General features: G+C 45.3%; 2 protein-coding genes across 3 annotated transcripts in view; both read right to left on the minus strand.

The window, feature by feature from the left end:
* The window catches only part of LOC120810024 (proprotein convertase subtilisin/kexin type 4), a 48103-nt gene extending 44055 nt beyond the window's left edge, over positions 1-4048 (minus strand). The window contains exons 1-2 of the mRNA XM_040164229.2: positions 3839-4048; positions 3119-3222 (exon numbers count right to left, since the gene is read on the minus strand). Coding sequence (XP_040020163.2) covers positions 3119-3222; positions 3839-3886 — 152 coding nt within the window. The 5' untranslated portion in view covers positions 3887-4048. The remainder of the gene's footprint in view (positions 1-3118; positions 3223-3838) is intronic.
* LOC144382996 (neuroendocrine convertase 1-like) overlaps positions 3279-21180 on the minus strand; it is an 80381-nt gene continuing 62479 nt past the window's right edge. For both annotated transcript variants that reach the window (XM_078095446.1, XM_078095445.1), the window contains 4 exons: positions 7397-7434; positions 6617-6696; positions 6327-6415; positions 3279-4419 (listed from right to left, as the gene is read on the minus strand). In XM_078095446.1, coding sequence (XP_077951572.1) covers positions 4172-4419; positions 6327-6415; positions 6617-6696; positions 7397-7434 — 455 coding nt within the window. In that variant the 3' untranslated portion in view covers positions 3279-4171. The remainder of the gene's footprint in view (positions 4420-6326; positions 6416-6616; positions 6697-7396; positions 7435-21180) is intronic.

Raw genomic sequence — 21180 nt, forward strand, 5'->3', positions numbered from 1 at the left:
AAGTTCATCTTTCCAGACAGCACAAATAAAGAGTGGACAGAAAAATGTGTAATAATCCTAAAAGGGGAACCAACGCAAAGGAGCAAAGGGAGAACCCGCACGGATGAATGGATGAAAGAAACAGAGTGACAGAGAGGCTGACTCTGTGATGAAGTGAACAAACACACAGTCAGAGGCAAGAGAGAGGAGCAAATAATTGATCTGTCCTTATGCTTTGTTGGACAGGCGTCGAGACGGATGGATGGAGACAGACGGAAACACAGTCAGACGGGTCGCTGGTGGCAGAGAGACAGATCGACAGTGACACCATCACACTGTCAGGGACCAACACTGAAGGCTCCCCGCACAACATAGACGACAACACGCTGTTTGCTAATGCAGGCTCTCTGGCATTTATGTATCTGCACTGTGTGCAAATATTACCAGCAGAATACCATAGTTTCATATCAGGAAGGAGAAATATGATTGGTTTTGGGATCAGCTCACTTTTGTTTTTTAGTTTAAAGAGAAAAAAAGATTGGAAGTAAAAAAAAATATTGAATACTATGTTGAAAATTAAGAAAAGGGTGTTGGGGTCATAACATGATTATGAAAATAATTCAAAATATGTGTATTAAATGTACCCTTTGAGCGGAATCATCAGGTGCATATACTGTATTTCAGGCAGGTTGTGATGAATGAGGTAAAAAAAAAAAACAGGTTCGCATGAGGGGAAGAGACGGTACGGCAGAATATAGACGAGTGTGTTCGTGTGAAATGTAGAACAGAGTGAGACACAGAATGAGCAAGTGTGAGAAACACACAGCGAGAGAGAGAGAGAGAGAGAGAGAGAGAGAGAGAGAGAGAGAGAGAGAGAGAGAGAGAGAGAGAGAGAGAGAGAGGCCGGCTCCTTAAAGACGTGAGCAGAATGCTGCCGATCGCAGCCAGCGAGGTGATATATAGTTTAGTCAGTAGCAGCGGGTCACGACAAAGCCTTTAACGGTAATGTCCTGGGAGTCGCCTCGCCCGGGGGACCCGCGCTCCATTTTACAGCCAAGCGACTGAGACTGAGACGCCGCGGCATGACAGCTGGAGCAGTAAAGCCGGCCTCTAGTACCATCCATAACATGAAGGAGGCGTAGACGCCGCTGATACCGCCACAAAACACCAGGCCCGGGGGCCACACCGACAGCTGGCGGGTTGGGAGGGAAGCAGGAAGAGAAAGGGGGCTCGGGAAACGGTAGGAAGTGGCAGACGAAACAAAAGGAGAGGAGAAAAGGGATCGGTGATTTGCAGTTTGCAAATTTGCAGATTCAGACCAAAACAGGAAGAAAAGAGCCAAAGATGATCTACAACAAAAGAGGGACTGAGGGTCTTTTTAGACGCGCACCACCACCCTGAACGTATCGGCACATTGCTGCATGCAGGAGAATGCAGGATATGCAGGTGTAGGAAAACTGACTGTCCTGCCACCGCTGTAGTCCTTTAGAAGGTCTCATTGATGTGTGAGTTCACAGCGAGCAAGTGGGTGCTTCGATGACCTTTCTATCAACCAAACGAATACAGGCATCCGAGGATGGAGAAGAGAATAGAACAAATGCACCAAAGGAAGTCACTAAGTAGAGATTTGGGGACTTTTGGCCGTACATACCGACACAAAAACAGACAATATTAAATAAAACATCAAGCCTGATGGTTAATTATCATATCATGAACCAGCTATATGGCTGCGCAGCTTTGGGAGACTGGCTTGTCACACTGATCAGCATTGAGATGCTTCTCATGTCGTCACAGATTTCAATGCAGTTTTTAAATCAGGAAAAAGATATATCGCAGCCGTAAATGGTCAGCCAGAGCTCCGCGATACCTCAGATTGGTTAAAATCGTGTGTAGGAATATATTCCTAAAAACCACATGGTTCAAACAAAGAGAGCGCTGCCATATTTACGCCTAGAGATCATTGCAAAATCTACCACCGATTGATCTGAGCTGCATCGAGTTATTTAAACATGAATTCCTACATTTGACAAATTTGTATTTAGTTATTTCGGCATCCTGTCCATCCGTTATTCTAATTAAAGAAAGGCAAATTGATGTATTTTGGGTTCATACAGCTGTAATAAACCACCTTTATGGCCTGCTTGGTACAGTGAATACAATAAAATTTGTGACGTTATGAACCAAGTCGGTTGCTTAAGCCCCCTGGATAAGTGGGACCCCTGCAGCATGCACAAAGTAGAAATGGGGTTCATTTTCTTCATGGTTGATAGAGGAAATAAATGGCTTTGTTGATATCCGTCTCATTGAGATAAGCCACGCCTCCTCTCGGGCACGTCAAGCATGAATGACGCAAATTAAGCAAATAACCACAAATGAGTCCGCGAGTAGCAGGACGTAAAAAAACTGCTTGGTGTTTCATGTCAACACCATATAAGCCCACCCACATTTGAGAGGCCCAATTAAATAAGAAGGATATGATTTCATGCCTCTTCAAACTGTACACGCCTCGACTATTATATTTCCCCATCAGATCTGTTGCAGTATAGAAGCTGAAGACGGAGCGTCTTACATTTCACTTTGACTTTAATAGAGCTGAGGAGATGCGTGCAACAATACAATGGTAAAAATTAAGGGTTTTGATTCATTTCAACGTCTAAACGTGCTAAACTGGTATGTGGTGGTGAAAATGAAATGTCAACAATGCGATCGTTGAATAACTGTTAAAGCGATGTACTGTAGGAATCGCTCTCGAACAAACCGTATTCATTTAATACAAAAAACAATTCATTGATTATCACAAATCCAACCGGTAAGTGAAAAGTAAATAATCAATCGGCTGAATGGATTCACAGGCGACAGAGGAGGTTCCTGTGCTTCCAGAGCAAACACAGCGCAGCATATTAAAAGGCAGACGATTGCTGGAGGGAAAATTACTTCCAACATTCATTCTCCTCCAGAGCAGAGAGGAGAGACGGCGTCTTAAGCAGCGACGCGGGTGCAAGCGGCAGCGCTGTGGACAGGAGCGTCTCACGCGGCGAGCATTGACATTGCTGGAGTGTCCTTGAGCAACTCTCTGGGTCCCTACAAAAAAAAAAAAATCAATACGGTGTTGGAGTACGGGGCAGAGAGAGGCACTCACTTCACTTCCAACGCCAGCGCCAGGATCCCTGCAGCGATGGGGGCAGCACTGGATGTTCCTGGAAAGTACGTGACACAGCCGTCGTCCATGTTGGTCACGGTGACCTGCGGGGACAACAGACTGAACGTGTCACAAGCCGCCGCTGTGGGTGTCGTACCGGCACGCAGAGTGAAAACACGTGAGCTGTTCTGTCCAACTACCCGCCCCCCTCCTCCTCCTCTCCTCCCCAAAATGGATTTCTTTGGGGCCACACTGCACGAAGCAATACCAACAGGTTTACAAAAGACAACAATAAAAGAAAAGAAGGAAAAAACGTGCTTCAGGTCAGAACACCGGCTAATGAGAGGTGGGAAGGAGCCGGCGCAAAGGTCACCACCCTGATCCACTTGTCTGTTTCCCTATATTCCTTCCCGGCTTTTCACAGCTCCCTCTACCATCAATACCGCCTCTTCCTCTCCACTACAGCCATGGTTTACCTCCAATTAACACTCGTTTGCTTCTGTGTGTGTGTGTGTGTGTGTGTGTGTGTGCGCCCAGCAGTCACCGGGTTATTTGGCAGGCCTCTATAAATATCCCACCAGTCGCTGCTCTTTAACAGGCTCCTCGCAGCTTGCGGAGCCAAAGAGCAGGGCGCCGCTGGCACGGACACAAACACACAATCTACACGCACTAACGCTGAACACTGTCGTTAGATGTGCTAGGCAGTCTGTGCACACCGACCAGAGGGAGCGGCCCCCCCACCGTGGACCCCGTCAGAGTGACGGCCATCACGCCGGGGCAGGGCTCGCCGAAGAAGGCGGGCTTCCCCGTTTCAGAGACGCCGCCGACGGCGATGTTGTAGATGGAGTTGACGTAGCCGTCTGCGCCGCAGTGGTCGCGGTGCGGTCCGCCGTTACCCGCCGCCCACACGAAGATGCTGCCCTTCCCACGCCGGCCCTGAACACGCAGGCGGAGGGACGTGACAGGAAAAGAGGGAAATGGTGGATTCCCACGGAGAAGGTTTCTAGCGGTCAGCAGAACATTTTGAATGTCACATATGGAAATATTCCACGCTCAAGACGGGTTCACGCGGCCTGCCTGTCGTCTGACAGACGGCCGCGTGAAACCCGGCGCCGATGAGAGCCGTGCCTCGTGGGTTCCCAGCCGAAGGGCCCGCGCCGTCAAGCTGAGTGGCCCGTCCACCGTGGCCCCGTCGTCTTGGGGGCCCCAGCTGCAGACGTAGATGTCGATGAAGGCCATGTTGTAGGTCAGGGACGTGGCCTCCATGGCATCGGTGACGGGGCCGTCCAACAGGCGGATACCTGGACGGATCGGAAAGGTCACACGCGGATCAAAGGCCGACGTCATCTTGCTTTCTGACACAGACACAAAAGTGGTGTTTTTAAATTGTAAAAGTAGGTCATCTTTGAAGAAGCGTCGTCTTCTATTCACCTCCAGGGAGGTAACAGGGCGACGCAGCAACTTCATGTGCTATTGAGGCAAAAGTAGCGTCCCAATAACCAGCGTCCAAATGATTTTAACAACAAAGTGTAATACAAAAATAATATAAAAATAGGAGCTTGTGCTTCTAAAAGGATGTCAATAACAAAAAATCACGACACCTTTCTGGTGAAATAAATGACATATAAATGTAAATACGCTCTACAAAAGCGCCATGAGAGGCGTTATCGTTAATTTTTATACATTTTGTATGTATATTTTGTATTTATACTTTTTTATGTTTCTGATAAATGTACGCCTGTCATAACTACTTTTTTGTTTGATCCCATATTATCACCAGAATAATTATGAACAATAACCTTGTTTTAAGACAATCTAATGCCACTGAAATTAGAATAATATATATTGCAATTCCTCCTGTCAAAGATCACTGAACTTAAAAAAATATCATTGCAATGTGAGATATGTTCAATAAATAATGTAAAACCAATAGAATAAATAAAATGGGCTCATGGGCTCTATTAGGAAAAATGTGATATGACTATTTTGTTTGTATGCCCTTTTACATTTCCGAAACAACTGCAACTAACGACGCATTGAGCGTAAATGCCATCTGTGGAGGCCTGCCACACAATACCCTGTGCGAGTACAAGAAAAGCTTTTTGTTGCCCTGGATACCAAGTTGTGTAAATGGAGAAAAATGACATTCTTCTTTGAACCTCTGGAGGAGAATCTCTCCCTCTCCTCCAGCGAGCTTTGTCTGTCGGCTGGCTGGAGGACGATGGGCACAAAGCTGCGACTGGAAATCATTTCACTTAGTGGTAAGAGCGAACCAAAACAGTGAAGACAAGTCAAAACAAAGGGCTGACGGAAAACATAAAGACTCATGTGATGATTCTCAGTGGACTCATACTAGAAGCCATATGATATATTATCGATTCATAAACAGTGATTTTAGCCTTTTAAAGTCTTCACCAAGTTAAACAAATGTCCTTACTGAAGCGTATCGCGTCCTCCTCATTAACTCTATGAGGTAAAGTATAGCATCCAAAAAAAATCTTTGATTTCACACCAGAAAATGGGCCAGCTTGTGTATTCATTCATCCCTCGCCAATGTTACATCCGACACGAGAAAAGCCATTACTCGGGCTCACACTAAAAAATGAGCAGTTAAACGGGGTCAGCGCGCCTCAATAGCGGCCGGTCACCGCGCGGCCTGTCGCCGCCACACGAGCTCAAAGCACATGCAATAGACAGCATAGTCTCATACTGTGATCCAGCACACACGCAGGATTGAGTAATTTTCTGCCAAATGTAAAATAGTCATTGCAGAATATTGGCCAAAAAGTGTGCATTCTTAGTTCAGAGTTATTTGAAGGTATTGGAGTTGTTTGACATGGCTGGGTTTAAGGCATCCTGTAATCCTTTATTTACAAGAGGATAAGTACAGAATTAGGTAATAAGGCAATCTACCTTTAGCATCATTACGGGTGAAATCATTAAAAAAAAACATTGCCTGTGAATGTTGAAGAGAATGTTAAGCTTCAGATGTCCAGATTGAGTTGCTTTATGGTATTTTCTTAGTTTATCCTAAATGGAAATAAGATCATTTTTTCCTTTCATTTTTGCACTTTAGATAGAAACTACTTATAAGAAATGACTGACCCGCCACAAGCGTTAAAAATGCCATGACATATTCTTGGCCACTGCAGTGCTCCCACAATGCACCGCCTCCCACTGTCTTGATGAAGCCGTATTTTTTCCTCACCTCCGATTCTGGCGTTGAAGGCGATGCCCACACCGCAGTAGGAGTTGTTGGCCTCCATGGCAACTTCCCCCGCACACCGGGTACCATGACTGAAAGGCAGGGGGGATTAGATGCTGGCCACGCACTGATGTGAGGGCTTTTTGTCGATGACCTACTCCAAATTAAGCCTGGACCGATAATTACATACAGTCCATTCTGCACATTTCTTTTGAAGGCATATTAGTGCTCAGTTTACACTTTTTACCTTTCATTCACTCTCAAGAAAAGACACGTAGGGAGACGGTCATTACCTATTCTCCTCGTCTCGGAGTGGCATGGGATCATGTGACAGACCGTGTGACGCGCGCACGTCAAAACTGGCAAGGGCCTCCTGCAATCCGCGCAGAAAACAGAGGGAACACAGTGCAACACTCGGGACGAAACGTCACAGCGGCATGAGAGGAAGGGAAGGAGTCTCATGAAAACGTCTCGATACTGACACTTGAATTAGTCGTCCGTCAATCCCCTGTCACTGAGGAGACGCCCGTGACGGCGTCTGGCTGGTTTACGCGTGCCCCATAAGGCGTGAGCGCGTCGGAATGACTCCTTTGCCAGTGTACATAGGCATTCGGGAGGAGGATGTCTTGGCAGCGCTGTACAAGAGCAATTATGCATCGCTCTCCAGCCAAGCTTATCCATGCCAGACAATCTGCTCTGACAAAGTACAAGTTGGCCTGTGTGCTTCAAACTGCCTATAGGATTATAAATGACAAGGCGGGAGCAAACAACACAGCCACTGGCCATATGCTGTATGGGGAGTCAGAGTAACACCCGCCTAACAAAGTCAAACTGCTTTATTGCTTTATGAACGTTTTACTGTGCTGGCTTTTAGGTCATAGAGAAGTCGGGCAGTGAGAAAGTCAATACACAGATTTCAGTCTAATTAAAATCCAAGCATGTTTGCGTAACCAAGCAGCAGCAGTGGAAGATTGTAAGCTCATAACAAGAATACAGAATCAGAAGGAGATCTGCTGTACTTGACATCACCAGAAACATTTGGTGGAGAGACGTTGATTTTCAAGTTTACTCACAAAGTTCTTCTTCAGGTCCTTGTTTGTGTGATCAATACCTGAAAAGACAGAAACAAAAAGAAATGTTCTAAATTAGACAACTGCGATCTAGGTAGTTGTTACTGGGAGGAGCCCTGTGATAAAAGTCTACGAAGCTTAAAAATGTCTTACGGCAGGTTTTTAAAAATTTGAATTTGGAGTTGCTCACTAATTGGTTTAATCATTTTGGGAAGATGTATTGGTGATGTCTTCCTTTCAAAACAAAGATCCTGGATTTGCTGTGTGAGGTACTTCCCATCAGTGATGCACTCCTTTCTTTTAAACTAAAAAGATGTCCATCACTCACCATGTACACCTTTCACTATCTTTTTTTAATGATAGTGAAATATAATATAATAATGATGACATTACTGTCCTCCTCTCCTCACAATCCCCACCACCACCTCCTCCTCCTCCTCCATCCTCTGCTGCATCAGGGCTCCTGTGGTCTCAGCAAGAGCCCAGCGAATGAGGGCCCCAGGAGGGCCGCGCCGGCTCTGCCAGACATCACTCACTCTCTCTCTCTCTCTCTCTCTCTCTCAATCACGCACGCACAACCGCACACACGCCCCCCCCCCCAACACACACACACACACACAAACACACACAGGACCTGCCAGTCTTTGTCCCATGCAGGCAGTGCCTTTGGGTTGTCATGGCAACCAGCAGTGGGCTTTACCGTGGAGCCCTGATTGTGTGGAGCTGTGGCGGATGGAGCTCTGGGGGGGGGAGGAGGGGGGAGTCTCACCGTGCCACGCTGTGCCATGTGACTGATGTGGAGCCTCTACTCCACTGTGGATCACACTTCCTCCTTAGAGTTGCATTCTTTCTACATGTTTGGAATTAGGATCTATTTGTTGTCATCATGTTTGTAGCAACTGTGGTTTGAATGAAGACAAGTGGATCAACAGTTGATACTATATATTTTCTTGTTCTCAAGGGCCCAAGACGAAGCTCTCTGGCGAACTTTCCTCCACGCTGAGCCACGTTTTATATGGATACAGAAGACGAGGCCAAGTGATCACGCAGGTTTTTGCATACTTTGATTTAAAGAGTGCGCACTACGCACAACATGATGTCAGCATATAGAATTCAAGTCATTCATTACAGAGTGATAAGATTTCAGATCCTCCCTCAAGCTGCTCTGTTTTCCCAGTTCTTATAGGAGACCCTTACGGGGCAAGGCCTCGCAAGGGACTCCCGCTTGGTCAGATGACATCAGCAAACCCCAGAACCTCTAAAGAGGTTGCATTTATTAGTAGAAATTCATTACAGGAATCATAAATTGATTGATTGATTGATTGACATCCCAGACAGTGTAGAAGACCTATCAAAGTGGAACTTTCCTAATATGTCCCCTTGAAAGTGAAGTGATGCAAACCTGAATGTGGAACATTGTATAAAACAAATGCAGCTCTTCAAACAGTGGATCTCTGATGTTACGTAAAAATAATTGGTTGCCGGCGGGAGGAAAAAAAACCTGCTTTATTAAGTCCTCAGCTTTGTTTTAACTTGATTATTAGTAAGACGCCTTAGTGTGCGTGATGTGTGTGTAATGACATGGCATACAGACGACCTCATCTTGTTGGAAAGTGCGACAGATACGTCTCTGGGTATTAATGTCTATCTGATCTGGAGGTAAGAAGTAAGTGCATGAGAGAAGGATGGAGGAGAGGAGAATAGAGAGGTAAGTGAGAGCGTGTCACTGTTGGACTGGGTTTTATGCGCCGGATTTCAAACCGAGGATCGTGTAGGGATTAAAAAAAACATTCAAATAAGACCATGAATAAAAAGTGAACTGAAAAACCTTAGCAGCTGAGAATAGGTGGGTTACAAGCCCACAACTGTTAATTAAAATACCTCTGGCAGGGCAACAAAATCTAGATTTCTTGTGTCTCATTTTCAGGATTGTCAGGACAATCTGCGTCTGCATACTGAGAAATTGGTCGTAGACCAATAAGAGCTTTGCACAATATATAGCAGTATTTTTGAATGGATTTTCTTTACCTAATGTTAACCAAGGCAACTTTGGAATGACACTAATAGTTTGTACGATAAGTTTCTTCCGGCTCCCCCATAATGAGATATTACTAAAGAGCCTGGCCTTGTTTTTCAACCATACATTGTGTTCAGCAATATGTCAAATGAACAGAATATTAATTTATCCTGAAGCAGTGTTCCTTTGGTCCTTTAGGACCTTACGGAGAAGCGGTTTCAGTGCAACAATTCTGCAAATCTTCGAAAGGTTGTCAGACAAATGAGAAAAGTTTACAATTTGCTCAATTATTTCTCCTATTAGTTACGGCTCTGTAATTGTTATACTGCATCTCTGCCAACCACTGGCAGAGCTCAATGGCCTGGCACCAGTATGCCTGCGCATGCTTCTCTGCAGCAGAGATGCGTGTTTGGATCGTGTTCGACTTGCTTGTTCGGGCGCGTGCGTGCTTGCAGGTGGTATGTCACAAGGGTCTATTTAAGGATAAAAAACAATTGCACCTTCAACTATTTAAAAAGTATGGTTCAAGTGGCAAAAGGCAGGTAGCACCATGCTGCCATAAATACAGCCATAAACACACTAGAATACAGCCCAAGGTCTTCTGAGTGTGAAAGTAGAAAGCCACGTCCCACAGTTAGATGAAACACTGTAGGTGGTGGAGCCAATGCAAAACCTCCCATGAATACAAATGCTTTGAACCTGGCTGACCCAGTCTAGATTGAGATTGTGCGTGTGTGTGTGTGTGTGTGTGTGTTTGTGCTCGCGCCCGTCGGCTGCTCTGCATGTGTGTCAGCATTCAGCGGCAGAAGCTGCTCTCTATCTCCTCGCTCCTGCAGCATTCACGCCGGTCCTCGGGGTCACACACACACGCAAATCAGCCATGGAGATTTTGTCGGAGGCCATTTTGAGCCGACGGTGATTCGTGCCTGAGCCGCCGCTGAGACAATGAGACCTCACTTTCGGGAGGAGGCACCCGGGACACCTGGGGCCCCCGGCTGGCTCCCCGCCCATCCCTCTCCTCATACAGCAGTTACTGTACGAAGATACAACGGATGGTAATAATCAGTAGCCCGTGTTACTGATTGGAGTAAGAAGCAGGGAGGAAGTGAGCCATAAAAATGACACCAGTAGTTCTGCAATGAACCGGCACATGAATTAAAATTTGCGTTAGTAAGTGTGGAAAAGGAGAGAAAAGGTGGTTAGTGGTCTGTGTGTGTGTGTGTGTGTGCGCGCACAGAGACAGGGGGGTGTGCATCACCAACCACCGAAGGTGAGACTTCCTGGCCCTACACCTCCGTCTCATTAATCAGCTGGGTATTTAAGAAGGGCTGGAGATAACCCTTGCCTGTAATTAGCTGGCTTTGTCAAGGAGGCGTGTGTACCTGTGTTTGTGTGGGCTTAAGAAGAAAATGGCAAAGGAAGAAAAAGAGAGAGAGAGAGTGAGAGTGAGAGTGAGAGTGAGAGTGAGAGAGAGAGAGAGAGATCTCGGGGCAAAGACAGAGTTTGATACAAGGATGTAGAAGGAGCGTGGGTGATGGAGAGCCTGCACGGAACGAGGGTGGAGCGTGGCAAGGGGTAGAAGACGGGAGAGAGGAGACATAGGAGACAAGTTGGAGTTCCCACTGGGTGGTGGAGGAGGTGAGAAAAATATATAAATGAGAGCTGTGGTGAGAGAGGACTGAAGGCAGGATGAGATGCAGGGAGAGACGGGGACAGAGCACAGGGTGGGGATGTGGGAGAGGTCGACTCCTAAAGTGGGACATTAGTATTCAAGCTGTACGCCTCCACCGCCCCCTCACCACACCCCACTGCCCTGTCTGCCCAGCGGCCACCTCTCCTCCTGCTGGGGAACCAGACATGAAGCTGGAGGTGGCAGGAGGAGTGCGTGCGCATGGGGACTTGGGTTCATTGAAACGCTTCCTTCAATGGCGATCTCCACTTTAGAGCGGGGGGGGGCCTTGGTTTTTTCTGCTGCGCGTGGGCTTCAGTGTACTTTCAGGCGTCGCGACAGCGTTATTACCGGTGAAATTCGTGATTGAAGCGACGGCTGCAAGTTTAACATTCTGCTGCCAGTCAGTGAACGACTTCAAATGTCTTGTTACTCAAAGCAAAGTGCAAAAGGAAATGGTGCATTTGTGGGGACAATTTTTCAACTGTGGATTAAGCATTATTTAATTTCATTGACTAAAATTATGTTTAGAACTTGACTTGTAATCTATGGACCATCTGTGTTATATATAGTTATGTGTTATGTTCAAGCAGTGAGATCCTGAGAAATCTTGCTAAATTAGAACACCTGCAACAATAATAGTGATACACACTTAGCGTTATTCTGCGCGTCTAATAAATTCTTCATTTTCCATCATATGAAGAATCCTCGGGGAGAAAGGTGGGGTTTTGCCCTCAGGGGCTGATGGACGCACAACACAGTGCTACGCTTCTCCATCAAATAAAGTTATAGCTGCAGCGTCTCTATCGACGACTTCCTCTCGTTCCTGCAAAGCGGCCTCGTCCTGCGCTCGCCTCCACTGCTCGCCTCTCATTTAACTAATTAGATTCACAGAGAGCGCTGTTGACAAATTCATTTTGAAATCCATTAGTCCCAGGGCGTTGTTTAAACAACGCGCACGTTAATGTCCATCGCTTTAATGCCCCTGATTCACATTCTAACAGCCGTCTGATAAATCAGGTTATCTGCGACACCTTCTACGCGCCGTGAAGAGCGGAAATTAGAGAATTATTAACTATCCGCGGCGTTCTGTCGTGTCCGGGTGTGTTAGGGAGAGGAGGAGAGCAGATGACAGAGCGGAGGAGCGCGAGAGGGAAAGAGAGGGAGGAAACGATGGAGAGAGAGAGAGATGGTGGAGGCTGAAGGACCGGAGGGAAGAAGTAAGAAAGAGATAATAAGGAACACGAAGAGCAGCAGGACTAAGTGACTGAAGATCTCAATGAGACTTAGACAAACATTAAAGAAGAGGCACTCTGGGCAATATGTGGAAAAACATACAAAATGTGAATTTAACATTCTACTTTAACCCCCTTGTGTTAAATAAAGTCAATATTGAATACACATCACACAACCTTTCTAAGCGCTGCACAAAGTCGACACAAGATGTCAATTAGGGGTCATTTTCCATCAGGCTGGGATGAAGCAAATCAAGCTTAAAAAAAGAAAGACTTACAGAGTTATACACATTGTACATTATTAAATACACCTGCTATATTAAATATACATACATCTATATAGTGTCTGTGTCATGGTATAATTAAAATACTAATATTTAAAACAGTTATTGCAGACCTAAAAAATGGATAAATGTAGGATCCATTTACTGTATTTATGTATCGTAATACGAGCCGGCCCGTAATCTTACTCGCTGGCTGTATTGACGGACTAATCAGTAACCCGACCGCATAGTTACCACAAGGCTACTTCAGGGTCTCCAAAAACATTCTCCAATACGAGTTGTTGTAACCAGGAATTCAAAACTGCATTGAAAAGGATGCACAGGTGCCTGTTGTTTCAGGTACCGGTGAGAAACACGAGCGATTTACTACACTTTTTACAACCCTGGTCGGTCATCACCGGGGACGATAGATGGCAAGGATGTAAACACTAGTTTAACACCGATATTGGCATGAGGATGTATAGGAGAAAAAAAAAACTACAGAGCTGTAGAATTGATTCTACCCTCACGTCTGCAAAAGTAATGCAGGAGATAACATCATAAACCTGGCCAGCACTGCTGCAGGCAAAGAAACGGAAGCCCCCCCCCCCCACCCCAACCAATACAGGTGCATTGAAATCACCCTTTTCCAATAGGCTCCCTTTCATTTTGAGGGTTGTGATGTAACCTGGAGACTCATCCCGTTACAGCAGGGGGATCTCTGCGTCGCCTCAGCCTAAACACAGTGGTGACACAGATGAGGCGGCTGCATTTTGAATTCATTTTTCACACAGTGCTTCTGTCCGAACAGCCTCTGAAAACCAAACCCGGCTGTGAACGCGGGCGTCCTTCCTCTGCACACTCGTTCCTCCTCCTCCTCACCGACTGGATCGACCCCCTGACATGATCCGACTTGGACCGTCCTACTCCCTCCTCCTTCCAGTTGGCAGTTCCAACTCCACTTTAACCTCCTCCTCTGTCTGGCCACCGGCTCCAACCAAGTCCTGGCTGCTTCTCCGGCTCTTCCTCCTGTTCTGAGCACCTCCCTCCTCCTCCTCCTCCTCCTCCTCTCAATGCCCGCTGATCAGAGAGAGCCTGGTGTCAGTAGCCCTGCCTGTGGTGTGCGGAGCAGTGTGCGGATTATACACACAGGCCTGATTAGCTGCTTGTTTACCTACCAGCACCACCACTATGGCGACCACAGGGCTTCAAGGGCAACACCAGAGGATCGTCTCCCCCCACACACACACACACCGCAAACAAACACGCTGTGTTAAGCACTTATAGTGTGTGGGAGAGTGTCTGTGTGTGTGTGTGTGTGGTGCGAGAGCCATCGTGCCCCCATAGAGTTGCCCACCATGGCACAGGGCTCTTAATTAAGGCGTGTGTGTGTGTATGTGGGGGCGGAGCAGCTGGCAGGAGGCACTGGGGCCGGAGAACATCTGCAGGAGGCCACAACACTCATGCACACACACACACACACATACACACAGACTGACACACACACACACACACACACACACACACAGGCCCCTTTATTCAGCCATAGCTACACACATCACTGCAACTCACATCCCCAGAAGAACACATAACTACACAATCGCCACTGCCCCCATACCAATGGGACCGTCACCATAGCAACCCGGGACTGGTCACCCCGGTTTAGTGAGGCGGGCGACGGCGGGAGAGAGTAGAAGATAGGCAGGCGATAAAAAGAGCAAAAGACAAAGGCACTAAACCCTCCACCACAATCACCTCGGCCTTGTTTTGAAACAGAAGGGTAAAGAGGGGGAGCAGGAAAAAGAGGAGGCGATAATCCAAATGCGTCTCATCCAGCGAGCAGCTCTGGATGCGAGGAGGTCAGCGGCTCCACGGGGCCTTCTAGTAGCCGTTCTCCTTTTTCAATAAGTCAAGAGGAGCTGTTCAGTCGATGTCATCACGTCGATAGAAAGTGAGAAGGTGGAGTCGGGGTTTTGTTTTCTACGGGGCAAAGGCTGAGGGGAAAGGATTACAGGATCATATCGGCCTTACGGAGTTCCCTTTGTCTCCTGCCGTTACCCGGATCAGCCTGTGTAAAGGATTCACTTCCACATCAAGCCTTTTGCTTCACTTTTCACCGCCGCAGGAAATGTATTACAATACCAATCGCATAATACCAATGTTCTGCACATGTTTTGAAAAGTGGAAAAGCCAGGAAATGAAGAAAACATAGATGTGGCGCAAAAAGGTTTTCACTCACACCTGAAAAGTCTATTTATTTTCTTAGCGAGAGTGGTGTTTGACAGTGCAGTGTGTCCCCTTCCAATAACTAAACCGCCTACATCAATTTTGAGAAATATCAATACATGCAATAACATCGGTGAATCTGCCTTACATTTGGTTTCTTAAATGGTGGTTGTCTGTCGCTGTGTGTCAGCCGTGTGATGGTTGGGGGAGCTGCACAGAGTGAACCCTTCCTCCGCCCCGCGTCTTCCCCCCCGTGGCCCTGAACAGGATAAGCAGTTACGGGTAATGGAGTATGTATCAAACCTGGAAATTCTTCTTGACAGTGGGGTCTGTTGTGTGGTGAGGCCGATCAACCTTGACAAAAAGACATCACAATTTCTGAGGGGCGGTTTCTATATAAAAATAATAATATTATTAATATAAACATTATATGTCATTTAGCTGACACTTTTATTCAAAGCAACTTACAATAGGTGCATTTCAACCATAAGGATTCAAACTCAAAAGAACAAGAAGTGCAATTTCATTAAATAAGCCGATTTACAAAGTGCTATAGATAAGTGGCGTTATAAGTACAATTTAAGTGCTAGAATTTGTTAGTCTTTTTAGTGGAGGTAGAGTCTGAAGAGGTGTGTCTTTAGTTTGAAGACGTGAAGGCTCTCTGCGGTCCTGATGTCATCAGAGAGCTCGTTCCACCATTTCGGAGCCAGTTTGGCGCTCAGTGAGGGAGGGACAAGCAGTTTTGCGGGTCGGGATGTCGGGTGTGACCATGTCCTGGATGTAAGCTGGACCCGATCCATTCACAGCATGGTACGCGAGCAGCCAGTGACGAGAGCGGAGGAGTGGGAGGATTTAGGAGGGTTAAAGACCAGTCGAGCTGCTGCATTCTGAATGAGCTGCAGAGGTCGAATGACGCTGGCAGACCTGCCACTTAGAAAACATCCACATTTTTTTCTGGAATATTCCATCGTATTCTAACTGTAAATCATGATTATTTTTTTCCTTTCCCTACAATGCCTCTAATTCACCATTTTATGTTTCACATGGAAAAGCTGGTGTCTGAACTTCCATCCCGGTGGAGAAATGAATGTTAGCATGAGCAACGGTTATGAGTTTCCCTGAAAGATGAAGCTCTTGTCCGTGGCCTCATTTGTTCACAGTAATTGCAGCAGAGTATCACTATTAATGGTATAATGATGCTTAAAGATGGGACACGGAGCACCTTTAAATCATCTCCTGTTTGTGTTTTGCATGGACGCCCCATCACCGCGTTGCATAACAGAAGGACGGGATTATTAGCTGCTGAAGCTGATTTGTCAGAGAAATAAGCCAACGTACAAATAATACAACTCAAGTTATATGAATGTGTTGTTGCTTTGGGAGGCATTTAGCGGTTCAAATTTCATACAAAGAGCGACGGCTGGCAGAGATGAAGGCGGGGGCTGATGTAAAGGGATCTCTTGCTGCTGCAGGAAAAAGGTCAATAGCACCAGTATGATCCCTGGAGTCTCTAACTGTCTGTACATGAATCGGGAAATGGTCCGTAACCACAAAGGCTAACGCACACACACGCACACACACACACACACAGCCCTACCAACATCCTCTAGCTTATTTATTTATGTCAGTCTCTGCATGAGGCAACAATTGTGTGTGCATACATCTATAGCCTTGTGTGTCTGCATGTGAATAACTACATGTGTGATTATTTTCACATGTTCATGTGTGTGTGTGTGTGTGTGTGTGTGTGTGTGTGTGTGTGTGTGTGTGTGAGATGTAGTGTAACATGAGATTTACGCATATTCATTAATCAATATTTGTGCTCCTTTGCTGTTCTATGCAGCATCGATTTGGAGCCAGAGCAGAGGCGCTTGACCCTTGATCCCAATAAAACAATAATTTGCCTCTATAAAAACCAATGTGTCCCCAGTCTGCACTGACTGCGTGAGCAGATATTGATCACCAGAAGAAAACTAAAATATGACAGAGTGAGTGCATCAGAGCGTATTTCCTGCATTAGAAAAATGTAGATCACTAGATGCCAGCAGCAGATCTTGAGGGAGTTGGAACACAGGACACAAGGAGTGAGAGGAATCAGCAGTACATACAATAATAAGGCAACAAGGTGTGTGAAATGTGAGATGTGAACTATGCCTGTAAAAAAAATCCAAATGAGCTTGAAATGTTGCTGCGCATCACTTACATCAAGCTAAAGTGAGATCACACTTGGTGGAAACATACATCAGCTCCCTTTTTACATTCAGGGTGAACTTGGAATAAGTTTGAACATCATGTTGGAGCGCTATGCTCCAGAAATCACAAAGGGTGAATTTGACACGGCTCTCACACCCTGTGATTGGCCACTCGTCTGTAGCAACAGCAGCGGAAGCGGAGATAAGAGGCATCCAGTGGCCAAGCTGAAATAATTAAAACTGATGTGCACAGCATAACCCCACGCAGTGTTAAACTCTCCAGGAGACTGCAGAGATTCACTGTCGGAAAACGCTGATGATATCTTCCAAATCCGCATGAATTGTTAGTTTTTTTATTGGCCACTGGGGGCCAGCGGAACGAGTTGCAAACACTGTGTGCACAATTATTAGGTAAGTGAGCATTTTGACCATATCATCATTTGTATGCATATTTCCCCACTCCAAGCGGTTTAAACCGGAGTGCTAATTGGATTTAAACATATGCGGTGATGTGTTTTGTGTAATGAGGCAGGGTGTGGCCTAAGGAGATCAACACCCTACATGAAGGTGTGCATCATTATTAGGCAGCTTCTTTTTCCTCAGGCAAAATGGGCCAAAAAAAAAAAGATCTGATTCTTGAAAAGTCAAGAATTGTAAAAAGCAGCACTCTTGAAATTGCGAAGCCGTTTGGACGTGATCACAGAACAATCAAACGTATTGTTGCAAATAGTCAAAAGGGTCACGAGGAGCGCGTGGAGAAAAAAAAGACGCAACTTAACTGCCAAGGATGTGGGAAGAATCAAACGTGAAGGAACCCATTATCCTCCAGCGTTGCCATATTCCAGATTTTTTAGAGGTTTTATGGACGGATGAGATGAGGGTGACTCGACGGATGGATGGGCCCGTGGCTGCTACAAGGGGGAGGTGGGGTTCTGGTATTAGTAAAGATGAGCTGGTTGGACTTTTTCGGGTTGAACATGGACTAAATATCAACTCCCAAAGCTACTGCCAGCTTTTAGAAGACACGTTCTTTAAGCAGTGGTACGGGGAAAGGTATGTTTGTATCTTTCATGGAGACCATGATTTTAATGCAAGACAACGCTGCATCACACCCATCGAAATACTCCACTGCATGGTCAGCCAGTAAAGGCTCAAAAGGTGAAAAATACTGACATGTCTCCCTTCCTCACCTGACCTAAAGCCCATGGAGAACTTGTGGAGCCTTCTTGAACAGGAGACTCGCAGAGAAGGAAACAGTCCACCTCTATGGACGGCGTCTGCAGGCTGTGGTTGCTGCTGCACAAAACGTTAATTGTACCGACTCCATGAATGGAGTTTATTATTCTCACTTTAACAGATGGAAATAAACAAGTGAGATGGGAAATCTTTTGTTTTTTATTTAGTTGCCCAATTATTGCGCACGTAGATATTCTCCTAAAAAAGCCAAAACCTCACTTTTACTCTTAAATATTCAGGTTTGGGGTTTATTTTTATTGACCGAAAGCACTGTAGTTGTTCAATAAAAAAATAATCCTCAAAAATACAACTTGCTTAATAATTGTGCACACAGTGTACAACTCATTAGTTATTCACACCTCCGCAAATTCACAATGAGACACTTGAGAGAGAGAGAGTGGTGTAGAGTACAGTTTGTTTGGGTCAGGGGTCAGCTATGTGTATTCATGTACATGTGTCCCTTAATACAGAGGTGTAAGAAGGGTCTCCAGCACATTTATTAGGTTACAGACGTCGCTGGTGATCGGTCAGTCTGCTGTAGTTAGTTCATGTTCAACTGTGCGAGTTACTTGGTAACAGGGCAAGATGGCTGTCATCATATAATTAAAGTGTTCAAAGTGTTTCAATTTTCCCCGTTTAAACTCAATTTACATCGCAGGAACAATTCAACTTATTATGTCAATATTTTTGGAACCAGAACCTTGACTCAATTATAGGACGTCAAATTAAAGGGATAGGCGTCCTAATGTCTTCGATGCTGTTCATTCTTATATTTTTGTATTTCTTTTTTTCTGAAGGAGTTATATTTGATGTTCACTCTGCAGGGAGAAACTCTGCAATGCAACTGAAGCACTGGTTTGAATTCGGGAAGATTTGTTGGGGAGAGAGAAAAAAAAAAATCGAGTTTTTTTCGCCATAACTAAACCAGCACAGTCAGACTGAGAAAATAAACATGTTATGATTAATTTACGGGCTCTTACATGGAAGATCATAATTAAGGACGTAATCTGTGTGCGCAAACACGGCGTGCGCACACGCGCCCGTGTGAGTAATAACCGTAATGAAGGCCTGCTCTGGTTGCAGCCAAACTCGGCATTAATGATGGACTCAGATCGGCTCTCGCTTAGGGATCAAATGCGCCGTCTGCTAAATAATGTAGCGTACGGGGCTGACGGCGGTCCCATATGGACCAGAGAGAGAGGTGGACGTATAGCAGGTACCGCAAGTGTGTCAGCGACCGCTGTTAAATACTCTGGGGCCGGAGGGCCGATCACTGCCAAATGTAGACCCTGTTTAAGTGTGTGTGTGTGTGTGTGTGTGCACACATTTGAGGTCGCGAGCTGCAGTGCGCGTGGAGACGAGTGTGCGCGGCTGTTTGTGACCATGTTGGCAATGCGTGTCACTCATCAATAATGTACGGCTCTTGGTTCTTCCCTCTTCAAAGCTAGTGACGCTGTAGTGTTCCACATAATTAACTCTAACACACACACACACACACACACACACACACACACACACACACACACACACACACACACACACACACACACATAAATACAGTCAAGGACACAGCAGACAAATATACAGATGTAAATTATCTGAAACTCAAAGACATCCACAGAAAATGAGGACAAATTTCTACCTACTCTGTATTATGTAGTTGTTGTATAAAATGACTGTAAATGTTAAGTTGCTGAATCAAGGTTCAATTCTCCGTTTAATAAAGGGGCATTGCAACCAAAAGTTATAAAGAACTCGAGGCGTCTACATTGCTTTAGATACGTTTGCTGGAAACTGGTTCTGGTTAGAATAAATTGTCTAGGAGAGAAAACAACAGTTAATAAGAGCCAGAAAGCTGCTCTTATCCTTATTGTCATGGTAGTTTTGAACGAGTGGAGGGACAACAGGTCAAATATGTGATGCCTGTGCATGTGTGGAGTCTATGTCCTGATACCAGAACAGAATAGACTCATTTTGGAGTCTGATTGATTCTTTATTCACTCTATTCCATTAATAAATCCACATTATAGTCTATATGTTCACATGGAACATTTCATCTGAGGCAAACTGACCTGAACTTCACAGGCTCTCAAGGTTTTCTTCAAGGAGAACATGTAAGACGCTGCAGAATAATTCAGGTTCTCATCTACTAGAAATACTACTAGAAAATTAAATGACCAGAGAAACATATATTCAGTAGATCTAACAAAAGAAAACATTTAATATCGCTGCGTTTAGGGGATTCTTCTGAAATGTTTTCCTTCCAAATCCTTTCCAGGTACGAGGTCATTGATGCTAAACATATCCCTTAAACATTCATACATACATCCATTCATTGATTACCGACAGTGTGTCCTTGTTTGGGGTTTTTTTAAAGAAAATTTTTCTGATTCCCAGTTTGATCGATTAAACACTGTCAATATCTGTCAATATTCAGTATGTTTTTAACTGTCAACAATGAACCAATCACACTCACAACTAGTTCCTGTGCATCCAAAGTACTTTGCAAAAATCCATGTCAGGTTAATAGCAAAACTAACTTTGCTGAAATCTCCATTTTTGAGACTTTTGGGATTGAAGGATCACAGGTCCATCAAGGCAAGTGACTCATCATCAGCACAACTTTGCGCATTTAGAAGCCCACTGTGGAGAAAGCTAAATGAAGACAGGGACTTACTGATGATAACTAATCATGAAAAATAATCATGCTTGAAATCCAGTGATACATTTTTAGTGTCGGATTTCCCACTTTTAAGTTTTCATTGAAAGGGATTAAAATAGTCAGAAAGTCAGGGTGGCGAGGATCTATTTTCTGACAATTGTGTGCTTTGAAATTGTGCTTCAGCGAGAAGATGTATAAAATACACACAGGGAGAGTTGCAGTATAAAATCCAAAAAACACACACACACACACACACACACACACAGAAGCAAAGAGTGAGTGGTGTT

Source organism: Gasterosteus aculeatus, chromosome 20 (genome assembly GCF_964276395.1).
Source record: "Gasterosteus aculeatus chromosome 20, fGasAcu3.hap1.1, whole genome shotgun sequence".
NCBI lineage: Eukaryota > Metazoa > Chordata > Actinopteri > Perciformes > Gasterosteidae > Gasterosteus > Gasterosteus aculeatus.